Below are 18,305 nucleotides of genomic sequence, written 5' to 3' on the forward strand. Positions count from 1 at the left end.
AAGAAAGAAAGAAAGAAAGAAAGAAAGAAAGAAAGAAAGAAAAGAAAAGAAAAGAAAAGAAAAGAAAAGAAAAGAAAAGAAAAGAAAAGAAAAGAAAATGCTGGCGTTTAGATAAGGTGCCCGAGCAGATAGGAATTCTGAGCCCTTTGCTTCCACAAAAGCTGCTGTTGTTGCTGATATTTTGTCTTCTATTTCTCTTATAATTATGTTAAACAGAGCCCACAGACTCTGTGCCCTTCACACTTCCTAGCTGGCAACATGTGTATTTAGGGCTTCCCATCTTGCTTTATAGGTTTTCCGTCCTTCTAGAAGACAACATAGCTTAGTTGTCACTCCCCATTGTCCAGAGGCCATGTGTCCTTGGGTCCTGTTTAATGTGATTTCCTGGTTGGCATGCATTAGGGAATTCAGAGTGGCCCATGTTAATTGGCGTATAACCTGGAGTCTCCTCTGCAGAGATGCACTGTCAGTCAGGTAAGCAGGAGAGCTCATCAGTCTTGCCCGCTCCTTTCTGGGCTCTGTCATGGTCTCCTCTGTTGAGCTGGCATGTTGCCTCACTTGACAAGGTAGCATCAGGCTTGCTGGCTTGCTGTTCTCCCTCATCCATTCTGTGGGACATTTTACTGCTCTTGATGCTGCTGCTGGCATGGGGGGACTTTCCCCTTCGTTCCCGAACACGTGAGCGTCTCCTCAGCAGAGCGGTTGCTGAGGAGGAGGGAAGGTGGTCCCAGCAAGAGTGCCACAAACCCAACTTCTCTAACCTGCAATTTAGCTATTTTTTCATGAGTGGTTTTATTGTGTTCTTGTTTTGCTGTGTGGCTGGAATCTGTTCTGAGACTCCTTACATGGTGTCTTTCAGCTATTTTCCTCTCCTTGTTCTTCTTAAGGACACATTCCTCACTGATTCAAAAAGCCATCTCTACTTCTTAGTGTATGGTTCTTAAAATGGGACTTTTGTGTGTGTGTTTTTTTTCCTGTGAGCACATGTCCAGTTTCATGATACTATTTTATTTCCGCATTGTTTGTGTGTCCCAGAGTTTATTTAGCTGCTCTTCAGATAATGAGTGTTAATGTTATTTCCTATAGATATAATGTCTACAAGGATGCCAGGAAAACCTTAAACATAAATATTGTGATATTTTGGCAAATAACTGTGAATAGTAAGTTATTGACAGAGAAGAAATTGAATTCCAATGTTACTTTGCATTGCTATGATTGTACTTTTAAAATCTTTTGACTGACGTGTGTGGGTATGGTGTGTGAATGCGTGCTGTGTGACTGCCATAGACAACTTGCAAGAGTGAGCTCTCTCTTCCCACCATATGGGTACCAGGGATTGAACTCGGGTCATCCGTCCTGACGGCAGACATCTTTGTCCTTAGAGGCAGGTCACCAGTATGGACTTTGAAGTTAACTTTTAATGAGTTACTTCAAAATCTTTCCCACTTTCTCCAGGCTCACATAACAGACTAAACTCACTGTGTAGAAAAGTGCACACATAATTATGTGTGCATGTGTATACACACAACAAACACACACACACACACACACACACACACACACGACTACAATTCTTTTTTTTTTTTTTTTTTTTGAAAGATTTTATTTATGTATGTGAGTACACCATCACTGTACTCAGACACACCAGAAGAGGACATCCAATCCCATTGCTGTAGTTGTGAGCCACCATGTGCTTGCTGGGAATTGAACTCAGGACCTCTGAAAGAACAGTCAAGAGCAGTCAGTGCTCTTAACCACTGAGCCATCTCTCCAGCCCCACATGACTACAATTCTAATGTCCTTTCTACTCTGGACTGTTGGCAAAGAGTACATCTTTCAGTATTTTTATTTTTCACCTAGAGAGTTAAAGTTTAAGTAAGTCTAAGCTATCATGCATGGCTCAGGTGTAGTTATGGTAGTATCGTACCTGCCCATCTGATATTACAAGAGTAAACCACCTAAAACGTTCTAGAATTGCCTTACACATGCCTATACATTTAGTCATTTAATATCTGTGTAGTTTTGCCAAACTGATATTTAAAGTGGGCTCCACTGTAACACCAAACCTAACTTAGAACAAGTGATCTTAACTTCAGTTTTCTAAACTTTTACTGGAGTTTAAATAGTGCTTCAGCCATGATCTTTTGATCGAATCTATTTTTAGCGTCTATAACTGAGTATCACACCTAACAATTTTCTACAGGGAAGTACTGGCATTTTTTTCTAGCACATTTTATTTAGAATGTGCTTTGCAAATTATTTATTAATCTTCACACATTTGTAGCAAAATGGCTGATAAGATCTTAGCAGTCTTATTTTAGACAGTTGGAGTGATGGACCCAAGCAGATGACAGCTCTGAGGCACCGAGCCTCAGATAAGTCTGGGGGAGGGTCTGTGTGCACCAGTCCCACCCACGCTCTGAGTTCACCTGCTGAGGGCCGTGGCTTTCGTCCTCCGTTGTGTTCCTTTCCTTCAGATAGTATATTACAACTTTCTTATTGACGGTGCCCATGGGGTTCCTCTAATTCCATGGTGCCTACTTACTTTTTTCCTTGATATTTGGGGAAAGTCAGGAAGAAAAGACAAATTCTTAGTTGTAAATATAGTGTTTCTTTGAGATTTTTTAATTCGGGTTATAAAATACTTCACCTGAATTCCCTGTCTACGCTGACATGTGCTCATGATTTTCCAGTTTGTGGTCTCCTGATGACCATGAGCCTGTGATGCCTCCAGCACTGAGTACCTCTTTGTGCCAAATATCACAAAAAGCTCCTGCCTTCACTGTGACTCTTAAGGCTCCTTCACCTCTATCTCACTGAGATGGATTCCATGTCTCCCTTCTCCATCCATCTGCTATGGTCAGGGGTGGTTTTCCTGTTAGCTGGTCCCCAGACTTCTCACTGGGCTGTGTGATAGATTGCAACACAACACAGACCGTGTGTGGCCACACTCACCTGACACCCTGGAGCCTTCACATTCCCCTGCCCTGTTTGCAGTTTGAAGTTTTGTTTTGTGCTTTCCAGAACATAAATCTTAGTATATAGTTTGATCCCTAAAAATTGTTACAGTGTCTCAGCAATCTTAGTTCTAATTATATTTAAACTACTTTTAAGGTAGCCTAAGGCTTTGCATGATTTGGTTTCTGCTTTCTCTTTAAGACTCCTTATTGTCTTCATAATTTGTCCATATAATAAATTTTTTGATTATTTGCTTATTTTTCATTCATTCATTCATTCATTCATTCACTCACTCATTTTTGTAATACTCTTCTTGTGTTCTAGGTCTGGAACTCACTATAGCCTAGGCTGGCCTTGAACTCAGGGTAGCCCATCTGCCTTAGCTAGTATCTCTGGTCTCTGGAGTTTAATACTCTTAAGTCTTTTTTACCTCCCTCTGTGTGGGGCTTTGGGCCAACCCTCTGATGACTGGCTCTCCCTTCCTCAGATGGCCCCTTTTAGAAGCTCCATTGGCTGTTGTACAGCTAAATTAGTCTTTCTTCTTTGATTGTCAATGTTTGTTTTTATTGCAAAGTAGTAATGGTAAAGTTTTATCTGTTTATTCTGTGTTTTTGTTAATTATCAGATGGAGTTGAGGATCATTACAAAGAAAGAGAAAGGAAGCAAGATAAGAGTCCTAGTTTCAGAGTTTAACGTGTAGGAAAAAAAAAAAAAGTACAGATTTTTCAGGAATCTGATTACTGACCAGATTTATAAATCTAGACTATCCTTGCTTGCACAAGATTATGGTTAGTGATCATTGTCAACTTGGCACAAGTTAGAAGTAACTATAATATGAGCCTCTGAACATATCTGTGTTATGATTATTTTAATAATCTTAATTCTTAGCTGAGGCAGGAAGACCCATCCACTGTGAGTGGGACTATTCCTTAGGCAGGGGAACCTGGAGTTGGTATAAGAAAGTGAGCTAGGAGTCGTGCATGTATGCTATGTTCATTGCTCTCCACCTGATATGGATGTGCTATGACCAGCTCCCCCAGGCTTTTCTGTCAGTCAGTTATGTAAATGTTTGGTAGTGATGAGTGAATGGAGCTGTAAATAGCAATGCCTATGTGGCCTTGTATCATTACAGATATCACAAGTGGAAATTATGCATAAAAAGGATATTAGCTTAACTGTAATTTTAGTATTGGGGGAAACTATGGTTTCCTTTAAAAATAATAATAGAAAACAAAACCACATTTTCATTTTTATTTGATTATATTTTCTGTTTTAATTGCTTTCCTGACCTCATTTTCTTAAAAAAAAAAAAATACTTGCTTTATATTCTAAGTGCTTTTCTATTTTTCAATATCTTTTCTGTACAGGACTACAATGATGAAATCAGGCAAGCACAGCTCCAGGAGTTAACATATTTGAATGGAGGTTCAGAAAATGCAGATGTCCCAGTGGTTCGAGGGAAATCTACTTTGCGTACGAGAGGCGTAACGACACCAGCAATAACCAGGTAGGTGTTATTACTTCTTGCTTGCCATTGCAGCAGTGTGAAAGTTGCTGTCATTAATAGGGAGACATATTTGTCAGTGTATCTTATAAACCTGCATTCAGACATTGTGATGTCATAGTCATGGAGTTAACTTAGATGTGAGAAAAATTGAACCTAAACTTTTATACATCCTGTACTACTTCCCAGCTGATAGTAGCTTGGCATACTGTTATTCTCCCCAGCACAGATTCTATAATTGCCTAAAGTGAAACTCGGCTGTAAGTCAGTAAGTACCGTAGGTCTCATGAGCTGAAGATACTGTACTTACTGACTGTGAGGATACCCTGTTTGTGTATACTGACTTGGAGGATATCCTGTGTGTGTATACTGATTGTGAGAATATCCTGTATGTTTCTGACTGTGAGGAAACCCTGTGTATATACTGACTGACTGTGAGGCTACTCTCTGGGTGTACTGACTGCGGATACCCTGTGTGTGTACTGACTGTGAGGATACCCTGTATGTGTACTGACTGTTAAGATACCCTGTATGTGTACTGACTGTGTGGATACCCAGTGTGTATACTGACTGACTGTGAGGCTACCCTGTGTGTGTACTGACTGTGTGTATACCCTGTGTATATACTGACTGACTGCGGATACCCTGTATGTGTACTGACTGTGTGGATACCCTGTGTGTATACTGACTGACTGTGAGGCTACCCTGTGTGTGTACTGACTGTGTGGATACTCTGTATATATACTGACAGACTGCGGATACCCTGTGTGTGTACTGACTGTGTGGATACGCCGTGTATATACTGACTGACTGCGGATACCCTGTGTGTGTACTGACTGTGTGGATACCCTGTGTGTGTACTCACTGCTCCATATTGGACAGTTCCCCCCAGTGCTGAGCAGTGTTAGGCAGGCAGACTATGAATACCTCTGCCTTTGTGTGCACTGTCAGACCTGTGGCTGCTGAAAACTACTGAGCTGGCATATGGACACAGAGTTTTTATTTCTGTCTCTGAATTGTTGGTTAGCTTATAATAGGAAAAAAATGCTTCAAAAAACCCCCCCAAAAACAAAAAACAAAAATACTGTGTTGGTTATTTAAAATCAGTAGAGAAAAGAATAATTTTTGTTGATGAAGTTGTTGTGGGGGACAGTGTTTCTCACCTCTGTCCCTTAGTTCTGGGACTACAGCCTGCACCACCGTTTTAGCTAGTAACTTAAACTTTTCAGTTAAGCTGGGAACTGGATGGAAATGTCTCTTTCAGATACATCAGATATATTTCAGATAGAATATTTGATGGAATTTAAAATAGTATTTATTTTATATCTCCAAGCTCATTTGAAGAATGAACGTTACTTCTGGAGTGTGCTCTTTCAAAGCTATCTGTGCGACTGCGTGGTAGGCCAGGCCTGGGTGCCTGAGCACTGGGTTCCTTCAGAAAAAGAGAGCTAGTAAGCATTGCTGTGGATGAGTTGTAAGCCACTGTGATGCTCGGCAAGTGGGTGTATTCCTGTCCACCTTTTGGTTTTGCTTGAAATAATTACTTACTTGCTGTAGTTTTCTGAGGTCACCATGAATTATTGCCACAAATCTGGTATCTTTCAGGTAGAATTTTTGGTTTTGTTTTGTTTTTCCTCACAGAAACAGAAGCTAGATGCCCAAGTTCAGTGTCATTAAGTCAAGGTTGAGGTTTTGGCAAGGAGTCAATCTTTCCCTTGTCTCTTCTGTTCCTGGGGATGACCCTATCACTCACTGGTCCCCCATCTTTATAGTCTCTTCCTCTAGTCATTCCTCTCTGCCTCCCTTTTGTAAGGGGTGTGTGACTGGATGGGAGATTGTAGTCATTCCATCAGGCCTTCTCCCATAATTAACATGCCCGGTCCATGCCTGGCCACTTCCTGCTGCCTGGTCCATGCCTGGCCACTTCCTGCTGCCTGATGAGGTAACCATAGCAACAGTGATATTAAACAAGGTGTTATACTGCCTGTCCTGCTGCCTGTTGCCCTGTGGGGAGTAATGTGTTTTCTGAAGCATTGTTACATGTACAGATGCACACTTCTCTTTGTGGACTGGAAACAGCATATACAGAAAAGAAACAGGCTGTTAGAGCAGGCATTGTTGTGCTGCAAGACAAATATATGTGAGATGCAATCCTATAACATGTGAGATTGGTTTTATTAGAATATGATGCAACTAAAACAAATTCCTATAGTCTAGTGATGCAGTAACCATGGTAACAATGATATAAACAAGGTGTTAGATTGCCTATTCTGTAAAAGCAGAGCATGTACAGCAATGTACACTAAGTGTGCAGGAGGTGCTGTTGTCTAGTTTATAAAAGTGTACACCAACTACATCTAAGAGAGTCCTGTGACTACCCATCATTTAGTGATGCATGACCACATGTGGATGCAGAAATAGGAATCACCATCTTGGAATATGTGTATAAATGTCCTTTTGAGTGACACAAAGTAAATTTGCTAAACAAATGCACATATCCTGGCATTTATTATATGTATTCAAGTCTGTAATAAATTTTATTGTGTTACCTAATAGCTCTTGCATACCACGTTATCAAATAGTAACTCAGAATGAGTCCCCATTCTGGAGAACATCACAATGGAGGATACTCAATACTAGTGCGTGAAAGTCAGTGTCCCTTAAATCATTGGCAGTTTCTAATTTGATCCTCTTTCCATTAAGGTGGTGATGTTACCAAGAGTAAGGAAGAGAAGTACCTTCTTTACTCTGTAATGTAAAAGACAAACCTCTTCCCCTTTGCCTGTGAGCCACGGTCATGATGCATGCACTACCTTTTGTTTAACGTTGGCCCCAGTTAATGGTTGGGACTCAAATTTACCTTGAGTTTTCTTGATGGCAAAAGATGTAGAAAGCCTAGGTACTGGTTACTCAATATCTAAATGTGAGAGAAGTCATGATACAAAGCTAAGAAAGGCACACACAGTCCCTTGTGTCTTGCACTATCAAGTTCTTGAATGACATCAAGGTTGTCAGGCCTATAATCTCAGAAGCCAGACTGGTCTACATAGTAGGTTCTGTGCCAGCTGGGGCTATATAGTGAGACCATGTCTCAAAATGTAAACAAATAGTTGGTTTGTTGTTGTTGTTTAAAATTCTTGTGATACACTAGTATTTTAATATTACAAGCTCTTCAGGTCATTTCCCCAGGAGCTGCTTCATATTACCATGTCTTAGTTCCTCGTGTTTATCAAACTGAATGTATCTTATCTACAGTGTCCTTGTTTATTCCCTATTACGTGGTAAATTCATACAAGCCCTTGTGTACCATATGTGGTAGTCTTGAGCACTTAAAACTCTTCCTTTGTTTGCATATTTCTCACCTCATTTCCCTAGTAAGTTTGTAGGGCAAGTGCCTTGTGGGGCCACTTTGGAGTCTTAAAGTAAAACACATTGGTTCCTAGAAACTTCTAGTGTTCCCTCACTATTACCACTTCACGATACCTTTCAGAATGCAACTGAAGTTAGATCATACAGTAGGAAGTAATAACATTTTAGTAAAATGTTTCCAATTTCATTGCAAAAAAAAGAACTAAATCTAGTCTTTAACACAGGTGATGTCTTTATCCATAATCTGCCTCTGCACTTTCTTGTCTCAAATGGGACTCAGGAGACCCCAGAAGAGACTAAGGGAACAAGAATGGAGGGGTGTGTGTAGTCTAGGCAGCACTCCTTACTGTACATTTGCAGGATGCTGTGGAAGGCTGACCTAGAAGTGTCAAACCCATCATGGATGCCTGCTTCTGTTTCCTTAAAGCCTGTTCTGTGTTGGCCTTAGGTGGAACTGTAGCATCCATTGTGCATCCCTGCTTTGCTCTGTGTGTGTTTGCAGGCAATTTTAAGATCTCTCCAAGTCTCGGTCTCTTTGTCTGTACATGAACAAGATAGGGCCCACTCATGGGTTAGAGTCATAGTTGCTGTCATTCTGGAACAGCATCATTTGTGTCGTCTTCCAGAAATCAGAGTGTCCCACTGTGACAACAGTGAAGAAGCTAAGCTCTGCCTGGGATATTCCCCAGTTGTGTTGTATTAGCTGCACTAGCTACATGCTTTTTGCTGTGGCTTACTTTGTGTTTGTCCATACTGCATTTTACAGAAGTATAAGACAGTGAATTGTCTGAGATGTCAATGTGTATGAAGAATACCATGCTAAAAAATATGACAGATACTGCTAATTTGACCCTCTTGCTCACAGGGGAAGAGGAGGAGTCACAGCCAGGCCTGTTGCAGTTGGGGTACCACGTGGGACACCGACTCCCCGAGGAGTCCTTTCCACCCGAGGGCCAGTGAGCCGGGGAAGAGGCCTTCTCACTCCCAGAGCAAGAGGTGTCCCCCCAACTGGATACAGACCTCCCCCGCCACCCCCAACACAGGAGACCTATGGAGAGTATGTAAGTAAAGGTGATAGTGTCAAAGTCCAAGTTGATCTAGTCCAGATAATGTGTCACAGTTGCTTCTCTTGTTCACCTCCTCAGCTTAGCAAACAGTTGACATTAAAGCCACTTAGCATAGGAATTCAAAAGTATAGGATGGGTTTCAAGGCTGCTTGAAACTAAGGCAGAATTTCAGCTGTAAGGAATGCAACATGGGTTCAAGCAGATAGCTATTAAGCTTTTCCATGAGTTGACTAGAACATTCTTTCATATTCCATTTCAGTTGCATCTGAGTAAGTCAGTCAGTGAAAAGTGATTGCCTAAAAATCCCAAGATGGTGTTACCTTTTAATGTATCATTTCCATCTGCTTAGTCAAGCATAGCTTCGTAAGGAAGTTCTCTTCCGTCAAGAAAATTAAAATTCCATATATTTTTGCATCGATTAGTTTTCTTTACCAATTCAGAGTCTCAAGTATGGCTTGTAGTAAAGGTAAGAGAAAGAAATAGAACTGAAAAAGTAGGACAGAAGCGAAAGGACTCATTAAGAATATCAATGCTTAAGGATTCTTGGTATTGCTTCCTTAATATCACAGGTAGAGAAAATGAGAAGTCAGTAGATGGTCATACTGAAGGGGAGTCCAGGGACAGTTGTCAAGGGCAGTAGTGGCAGGAATCGGATACGGGAAGTAAGGTCTCTTACTCTGCTGTGCTATGACGGTACTTTGCAAAGTTTCTAAGAGGTTGTAGTTATCCCAGAGTCTGTAGAATCCTGTTTAGTATAATCTGTGGCTGCTTTGACTTTCACATTCTGCACTTAACAGAAGTCCACGAGTATTGTCTTTTTATGGTTTTGGCCTAGACTGCCCTTCCCTTATCATCTGCTTGCTTTTGCTGCTTCTGTGTAGGTCAGCTATAGCAGGAGAACCTCATGGGGGCAGCTGCCGAGCTCTTGAGCATTACAGCTATTGTTACAGTCACTCTCTCACATAAACTGAACCTGTGGGTGGGTGGGTGGGCAGGGATGGGCCATCCTTAGCTCCTTTGACTTAGCAGAGAGCCCTTCATTTATTCTCTACGTGCTGTTGTTTGGAATCAGATTCTCTGTTTTGCCGTTCAGCCTCTTGGCTCTCTCTTCATCCCCTAGCACTGCGTGTTTTCCTACTTCCTCACATTCTTGTGAAACTGACAGTGATGGCCGTGCCTTGAGCTTTTCCACACACATGCTGACCCTTCCAAATGGAGTTGGGGCAACAAAGACAAAGAATGCTGTTGGAGTTCTTGTGGCTATGTGCCACAGTCACAGTATTCCCAGCTGGCTTAGCGTGACAGCTCTTGGACCAACATGGATGGATGATGTTCTAGAAGTTGCCAGGCAGAGATTGTGGAGAATGAGATTGCGGAATCTCTTTCACCATCTATTTGAAATGAGTTAGGCAATGGGGGTTACCACTGATGTCCCTTTCTGTTTTCAGGACTTACCTGGTTTATGGCACCTTAAGTTGGTGAGAGACAATGGAGAACTATGAGGACGAAAGGGTGGGGGAATAAAGATTTAATAAAACAATAACCTGAAGTAAATTAGAGCCCTTTTTGCTGTTTTAAGGATATCAGACCTTCCCTGTGTTCTTCTGCAATTCAGATATGTACATTCTAAAGGTGTCCTTGAGGCTGGGAACTTAGCTAATTTGCATAGCACACATGCAGCCTTGGATTTGATTCCTGGCACTACAGTGAATAAGAAGTTTTAAAACTCCTTAACAGATATTCAGTAGCAAAAAAACTTTATTTCCATAAATCTTGTTTGATTATATTTAACTGGCCCAGTTTAATTTTTAAAAATTGATTTAGCATTTATTGTCTCTGTGGCTATTTCTAAAGTATATATGAAGATGGGGTATCATGCAGTGGTTTATTTACACCTCGCCCGGAGGAGGAATGTGTGTGTGTGTGTGTATGTGTGTGTATGTGTGTGTGTGTGTGTGTGTGTGTGTGTGTGTGTGTGTGTGTGTATGTGTGTGTGTGTGTGTGTGTGTGTGTGTGTGTGTGTGTGTGTATTTGAAATCCTGGCATACTTGATGCCTTGTTGAGAAAGCCTCTCTGGATGCTTGAGACAGTGCATCTTCTTAATAATAAGTATTCTAAAATAGAAAGGCATTCTCATACAGGCCCAAGAAAGGCACAATTAATGGGCAGGCTGTCATTAATTATGCTATGTAGAGAACTCATCTCAAGAATGTGGAAAGAGGATGTGCAGGGATGTCCTGAAAAATCTAGGGATTTTTCCCTAGATGAGTGATGGAGAGCTGCATCATCTGAGATGCCTCTGAGCCCAGCATTTTCATCAGTAGTCACAATCATAAAGGATGCTCTGACTCAGTCACCCAGAAGAGTGGTGTTGTCTGATAGTGTGTGTGTGTGTGTGTGTGTGTGTGTGTGTGTGTGTGTGTTTGGGATTACCATCCCAGAGAGCACAGGCAGCACGTGCAGGAGCTGCAAGTATAGCTGCCTCACCATGGTCAACTCAAAGCCTCCCCTTGAATAGGCTAACAAATATTCCAGGAAATCAAAGAAGTTCACCATTGCTTTTTTTTTTTTTTTTTTTTTTAATGCAGAAAATAGATACTGGATGATCTAGATTGAATAGATTCAATCTTTGAGTATGCACCAGGGCCTTCTTCCACTCTGCTTTAAGGTAGAGAAATTAGCCATAATTACAGTAACCCCACATGTCTTTTTTTGAAGAACAAGAAGTTACTTTTTCCCCGTGACACCAACCTATTTCTTATACCCAAATGATTACATAACTGAAACTTTAATTAGTATAACCTATAGTGTTTTCACTGTGAGCACTTTAACGGTTCAAGGTGTGACCACACAGGAAGACAACACCTGGCAGAGCCTAACATTCCTGCAGTCTGGGGGCATGCTGCTTTTTGGTCACAGTAAAAGCAAACACACACGTGGGCAAGCATGCATCCCTGTTGTACGTGGCGGCTGCATTTCTGTCCCTGAAGGATCTTATCTGCAGCCGACAAACTGCAAAAGGGAAAGGCTCTCTCTAGGCGCTGCTTTTAGAGCGAATTTTATTCTGTTTGCACAACCTTAGGCCCCCATCAGTCAGTGCTGGGAGGGTGCCTGGTCTGGGTCACGTCCCTGCTGTCAGACTTCACTTTTGCTCTGTATATGTGTGTTTCCTGGCACACCAAGCTCTGTGGGCAGTATCTGGTGTCTTACAGTTTACCTCGATTGGGCACAAGCTCTCTTAAGTTATCTCAGATCCTACAGGTTACCCCATAACACTCTCCCTTCCAGTTGTAAGTAATCAATGGGCCTCTGGCTCCCTACAGTTTCTGTCTGACATGGCCACGCATGGCAAGAGCCACAGTCAACTCTTCAGGTGTTCAGGTTGTCAAGGCAACACTGCCTTGCTGACCTATTACCAATGTATTATTTATTATGACTGATGTGTTAGTCTGGGAATAAGTAACAACTCTGCTTTAAAGGAAATAATCCTTTATCAGGAACCAAATACTTTCCACCGTGCAAGGATGGCCCCAAGCGTGGATTCAAGTCACCGCGTATGACATGTCCAGCAGTAACACAGGTTATGCAAAAGCTTTGTTGCCAGATTTTACACACGCTGTCACTCTCTCCTACAGAGAGGAGGGAAAACGGCTTAGGATTCTAAAGTGTCCTCAGGATGAAGCTGAGTGTCTGTCCTGTCCCCGGACTGACTGTTGGGCCATCCGCCGCCTTTTGTTCACAGCATGTCAGCTTGCAGGCCTCCTTTGTGGGGTGCACACCTCAGCCACATGGAGACCCGACAGTCACCTGCCTTTCCACAGCTCTTAGAGTCCTTTAATGCCTTTTCCAGTCTTACTGCCCCCTGCTCCAACTGAAGCCTTTGTCCTCATTAGGCATAGCTAGTGTCAAAGACCAAAGAGAAAAAAGATGATCGAATTGGAAGATCTGAATTGCCGTTGTTGTTTTCAATTATAGAATTGAACAATACTTTGTCCCATAAAATAGAGTAAATATACAGTGAGCCAAGCAGGGGAGGTTAATGTTATAGAGACACACATTAAAAAGAGCTGAAGAAACCAGCCAGAAAGGAAAAGGCAGATGGGTCATTTCAGAAGGCTTTCCTTGAGAGGGAAGGACCAAGACAGAACAGTGCATAAGTTTACCCCAGTGAGGAACAAGCAAGGCCAAGGGAATTCATGCCCACTAACACTGTCATTGCTTCGTCTCTCTACCCTGGTGTTGCTTTGCGGGCCCTGTAAGCAGCTCAGGTCCAGTGACTGGAACTAGAGCGTGAGTGGCTGCTTTCTTGCTTGCTTATGTTCTTCCAGGACACGGGCTTTCCGGTTTGTTTAGATTGCTGTGTTACCTCTTCGCCACTTAGCCCTGTCCCTGCCTCTAGCACCCCGACTTGGCTCTGTGGGCAGTGGGCTGTGGGTTTGTCTTGCCTTTATGTTTATCTCTACTTCAGGAGCCTTCCCGAGGCCTGACAGTTTATAGATGCCACTTAACGGTACCAAAGGTGACTAACTTGGCTGTTACTGTGCTATCTAATTCATGGCTATGTCTTCATATGCTCTCCCACCTTCTTAATGAAGTAAAATGGACTATTTTAAACCAATTTTCATGAACAGTAGAGGGTTCATTCAGTGAACTAAGCAATATGAAACACTGGTTCCATTTAATAAGGAATCTGTTAATCCTAAAGGCTAACAGGGCATTCAGCATCCTTTCTGGTGCACACCTGTTATTTTTATCCTTGTCATTCAGCCTTTCTGGGATGGAGAGTCTTCTCTGTTTGTAGATGCTACTGATACAGTAGCTGGCAGATCTGCAGTCCTTCTCCATGTCTGTAGCTTTGCCCAGCTTGAGGAATCCATCATGGGGTGTTTCTCCATGGACACTTGGCTTCCTTTAACAACCCAAGAGAGGGCTAATCAGAAACTAATTCCATCAAGTAGAAAGGCTGATTTCAAATACAAAAAGCAAGTATTAAAATAATGATACAAACAAATTGAAGCTGAGTGGCTGTGGATATTGTGAGTATTAAAATAGTTTTGAAAAAGTTATTTGGTTTGTTGTATGTGCATGCATGCAGTTGTGTGTCAGCAGGCCAGAGGACAATTTACAGGAGTCAGTTCTCTCATTTCACTATGTGGCTCCAAGGGACAGAACTTGTTATGATTATAAAAAGATAAAGAGGTCTAAGAATATGTTCTATGGGGGTGTGGTGAGATGTGGGGCAAGGGGGTACCTCAGCCAGCTCATGTCAAGGCATCACTTCCCACCGGACGGTATAACATAGAGTTTATTCAGGGCATGGGGAGGGGAGTTAAGAGAGTAGTAGATGCAGAGAAAGGCAGAGAGAAGGAGAGAGTAGAGAAGTAGAGGCCGGCCATGACCACGGGGAGGGAGGGGGGAAGGAAGTGGGGAGAGAGGAGGAGCAAGATGGCAAGAGGCAAGGAGAGAAGCAGGAGTAAGAGAGAGAGGAGGGGCAAGCAACCCCTTTTATAGTGGGCCAGGCATACCTGCTGTTGCCAGGTAACTGTGGGGAGGAGCATACCTGGCTGTTGCCTGGTAACTATGGGGGTGGAGTCTAGACAGAATACCAACAAAGCTTAGGTTGTCAAGCTTGGCAGAAAGTGCCTTTACTCACTGAGCCATCATGCTGACCCCAGAAATGGCTCTAAAAAGTCAGATTTGTTGACTCCTTCATGATGCATAAACTTAAATTGTCTTAGAAATTCAATCATATTATTCTGATTCTCTGATTCATTTAATTATGATTGATTCAGCATTGAAGCCTGGGCAACATCTCCTGCTGTCTTAATAAGCTACCGTTGTCACTCAGTGTATAAGACTGAACTAAGATGTAAATCTCCTATCTCAGCTTGTGGGGAATTCTGTGTGCAGTCCTAGAAGCTGGTAAAAATAATGGAGGTCTTGGGTACGTTTCTGTTATCCAGCTACAGCATACTTGTTAAATAGAGGAGGAGACAGTTCTGAAATCGCCTGTGTGGTGTGTATGGCCTTGGAAGGCTGTACTCTAAATTAAAGGGACAGCTCAGAATGGCAGAGGCAAGCGTCCTTGTCCCTGCACCCTCCCTCTAGGTTCCCAGGAGGTAGTGCGCAGACATCTGCGTGCTCCACTGGGATATTGGTGAGCTGTGAGCAGGCCGCTGTAAGTTTCACTTGCAGAATTGTTTATGCAACTCAGCGGAGCCCTCCTAGCTGTGCCTTGCCTGGAAATGAAAGACAGGGCTCACCAAGCCTCAGCTCAGCACCCAGCCAATGCCACAAGGGCTCCTGAGAGCTAAGAGGGAATGGAACGAGCTAGGATTAGGTCCCCTAGACCAAAGCTGTTACTTTCCATATTCTCACTCATAGAATGCTATAGGCCAGAAGAAATAAGAAAATGAGCGAGAGTACCAGAGCCAGAGGTAGAGGCAAGCTCATTAAGTGTGGCCATGCACCTTTTGTTCCAGCTGCTGGCCGCTGTGACGCCAGTGACGTCACCACTCATTTGTGTTGACACTGCATGAGCCTATGGTACCTGGATTAACTCCATTTGTGAATGACCACAGAACCAGTAGAGCAGCAAGCTCTTGTCAATGATTCATGGATTCCATTCCAATTCAGGGACCCATTGTGTTCTGCAACTGCTTTGAATGAGAGACAAGGCAGCTGCCCTTTACACGGTGACTGTGAAGCCCCGGCATATCAGGCATGCTTTGCCTGCCACTTCAGGAGAGTATTTCCTCACCAGATGTCAGCTGTGGCTCAAGCCCTTTGAGAGTCAGAGATGCTTTTGAGTAGAAGCAGAAATCCCACCCCCACCCCCAGATGCCCTGTTCCCTTCCATTATGGCCCATTAAAGCTGTACTAGATGGAAGCTGTTTGAAGAAAAATGGTCTCCTCACCTGTCACTTGGGAACACTTTACCACTTCCTCCATTGTGCTAGGAACGAACTCTTTTGAAATCCCAGTGCAGGAATGCCAGGGAGGCCATTAGGGAAAGCCAGGCATGTTTGACGTTAACCTGTCACTCCTTAGCAGGGACTGTGTGTGAAGAGTCAAGATGGAGGAATGCTCTCACTCGCACTTGCCTGAAGCTTTGGGGTTTTGGTTGTTGTTTCGTTTGTTTTATTATTGTTGTTTCTGAGACAGCTGTTACTATGTGTAGCTGGGTGGCCTTGAACTCAGAGACCCTCTCCTCCCTGCCTCCCAAGTGCTATCTATGGTCAAAGGTGTGTGTTGCCATACATGGCTTGACCGGAAACGGATGCGGGCAGATTTTGGAACTCTGCAGAAGAGGGCTGCACAGCCTTCCCCTCCCCCAGTGCAGCCCTTGCTGGATACTGTTGACAGGTAACTGATTCCTGCCTGCTTCAACCCGCTGGTTTGCCATAGTCAACATTTTGATTAAAACAGAGTGCAGATTGTGAAAAGGTTATTTATGAAAATGCATTAAAAAAAAAAAACAACAACAACCCATGATTTGAAAAGCCCACGGATATCCCATTTAGATAAAAACATGAATGTTATATAATTTCTTACATTCGGTTTAACAGAAGTAAGAGTGAAGATCAAGAATCCGCAGTTTGTAGGAACTATCTGTCAGGTACCTCACAAGTCAGGCCCCTGCCTAAACTGCCTGACTAGCAGGCTTATTTCAGGAATGGAAAACTGTACAGAATAATTCCACATGTTACGTGTATGAGTCCCCGCAGGATACAGACATTTTTTCTCTCATCTCCTTCATGGTCACTTTCAGCTTAGACTAATCCCTGTGCTAATGTCAGATGAGCCACAGGTTGTGTGATCTCCTCCAGCTCTTACCCCCCTCACTTTCATCTGCTCACAGCCCAGATTCCTTCAGGTGGTCAGTGTCCTGTGTGGCTGCATAGTCACCTTAACAGTGATTTGATCTTTCCTGTCTGACAGTTTCCCAGTAAGTTATTGATGGCAGACACAGTGCCCCTTTTTTATCATCAGGTCCCCATGTTTGGGAAAGACTCTGTGTGATTTCTTGATACAGAGAAAAAACACAGTTGACTTTAAGGATAATAATATACATAGCTAACTTGTGTGTAACGAGTAGAGAGAGGACCAAAGACACAAGGTTTATAGAGGATGTAGGATTGCCCTCAGGCAGGGACCTAGTACCCCTGGGATGGGGAGCCTAGGTTAGCTGGGAGAGATTTCTATGGAGACTCCTGTACCCAGAGAAGGCTGTGGTCCACACACTAGGAGTTTGATGGTGGGTATCTCACTGAAGATGTTTGATGCCTCTTTATCCTCATAGAGGTGCCTTCATGCTGTATAGTTTATTTGGGGATAAATAGAATGTGAGGTGCATGACAGGATATGGGTCCTAAAAGACACTGCAGAGCTATTACATTCGAATTTGAATATTTAAACAAAACAACCAACAACAAACAAAACGGTTGGGTAACAGTTTAAAATGCAACTACATCACCAACTGGTGATAGCTAGTGAAAGGCTCAGGGGCAGACATAGTAAACCAGGGCCCAACCACCTGGGCTCGTCTCCTAGCTCTGCCTCAGTTCCTCATCTACAAATGGAAATAGTAGCATTTATTACCCAGGGATGCTGTCATATGAAAAATACTCGGGGTTCTATCTGTAGCCCAAGAACATCTGCTCTCGACTCAGGCCGTCTCCTTTACCAGCAGAGCCTCATCTTTCAGGAAGGAAGAACACCAGGACAGTTCATACCAGCCAGGGATAAACAGGGGCAAAGCAGTGGTTTTAGGTCTTGACTGGATTTGGAATAGTAGGTGTGCCCTGCACTGCTGTGGGAATGCAAATCTGTACACGTGTGCTTTGGAAAAAGTTTCTACACTGCTTACAGCACCGTCCTCCCCTGCTGCCAGGACCCACAGTGCATCTGAAGCAACTCCCAACAGAGATACACTAGGGAGAGGCTCAGTGGGAAACCCATAGGCAAAAACAAGCCGAAGACTGCTGACCCAGGTGGAGTAGATAAACAAGCAGCAGCCAGATCACGCACAGCAGTGTTTCGAAACAAGAGGAGGACGCAGTCATTGCCGTGTACAGCAGCTTGAATGGTTCCCACAGATTATCACACTGAATGAAAGAAACGTGGCTCCAAATAGTGGCTATTTGCATAAAACTCTTATTTGCATAAAACTCAAGTAACTAAAACCCTCAGATTGTGTTGAAAATCATTATGGTGGAGAAGACAGTAATTGCAAAATGACCTAGGGTTAGTTCTCAGAACAGTTGGTGTTCCATGTCTTGATCTGGGTGTTCATTCCTCCTGGTGTGTGACCAGCTGAGCCCCTCAATGACAGTCTGTAAGCTGACTACTTAGGGTTTTCATTTTATGACTCACTTTGCTCATGAGGAAAACACAAACATGTGATC

The 18,305-nt window shown here is 43.0% G+C and overlaps 1 protein-coding gene across 3 annotated transcripts in view; it reads left to right on the forward strand.

Annotated features, from left to right (window-relative positions):
* Khdrbs3 (KH RNA binding domain containing, signal transduction associated 3) overlaps positions 1-18,305 on the forward strand; it is a 164,043-nt gene that overhangs the window by 86,106 nt on the left and 59,632 nt on the right. For all 3 annotated transcript variants that reach the window (XR_003845458.1, XM_021216617.1, XM_029547941.1), the window contains exons 5-6: positions 4,326-4,465; positions 8,697-8,892. Coding sequence is in view for 2 of the 3 variants with exons in the window: in XM_021216617.1 (XP_021072276.1) it covers positions 4,326-4,465; positions 8,697-8,892 (336 nt within the window). In the remaining variant the exon portion in view is untranslated. The remainder of the gene's footprint in view (positions 1-4,325; positions 4,466-8,696; positions 8,893-18,305) is intronic.

Source organism: Mus pahari, chromosome 17 (assembly GCF_900095145.1).
Source record: "Mus pahari chromosome 17, PAHARI_EIJ_v1.1, whole genome shotgun sequence".
Taxonomy (NCBI): domain Eukaryota; kingdom Metazoa; phylum Chordata; class Mammalia; order Rodentia; family Muridae; genus Mus; species Mus pahari.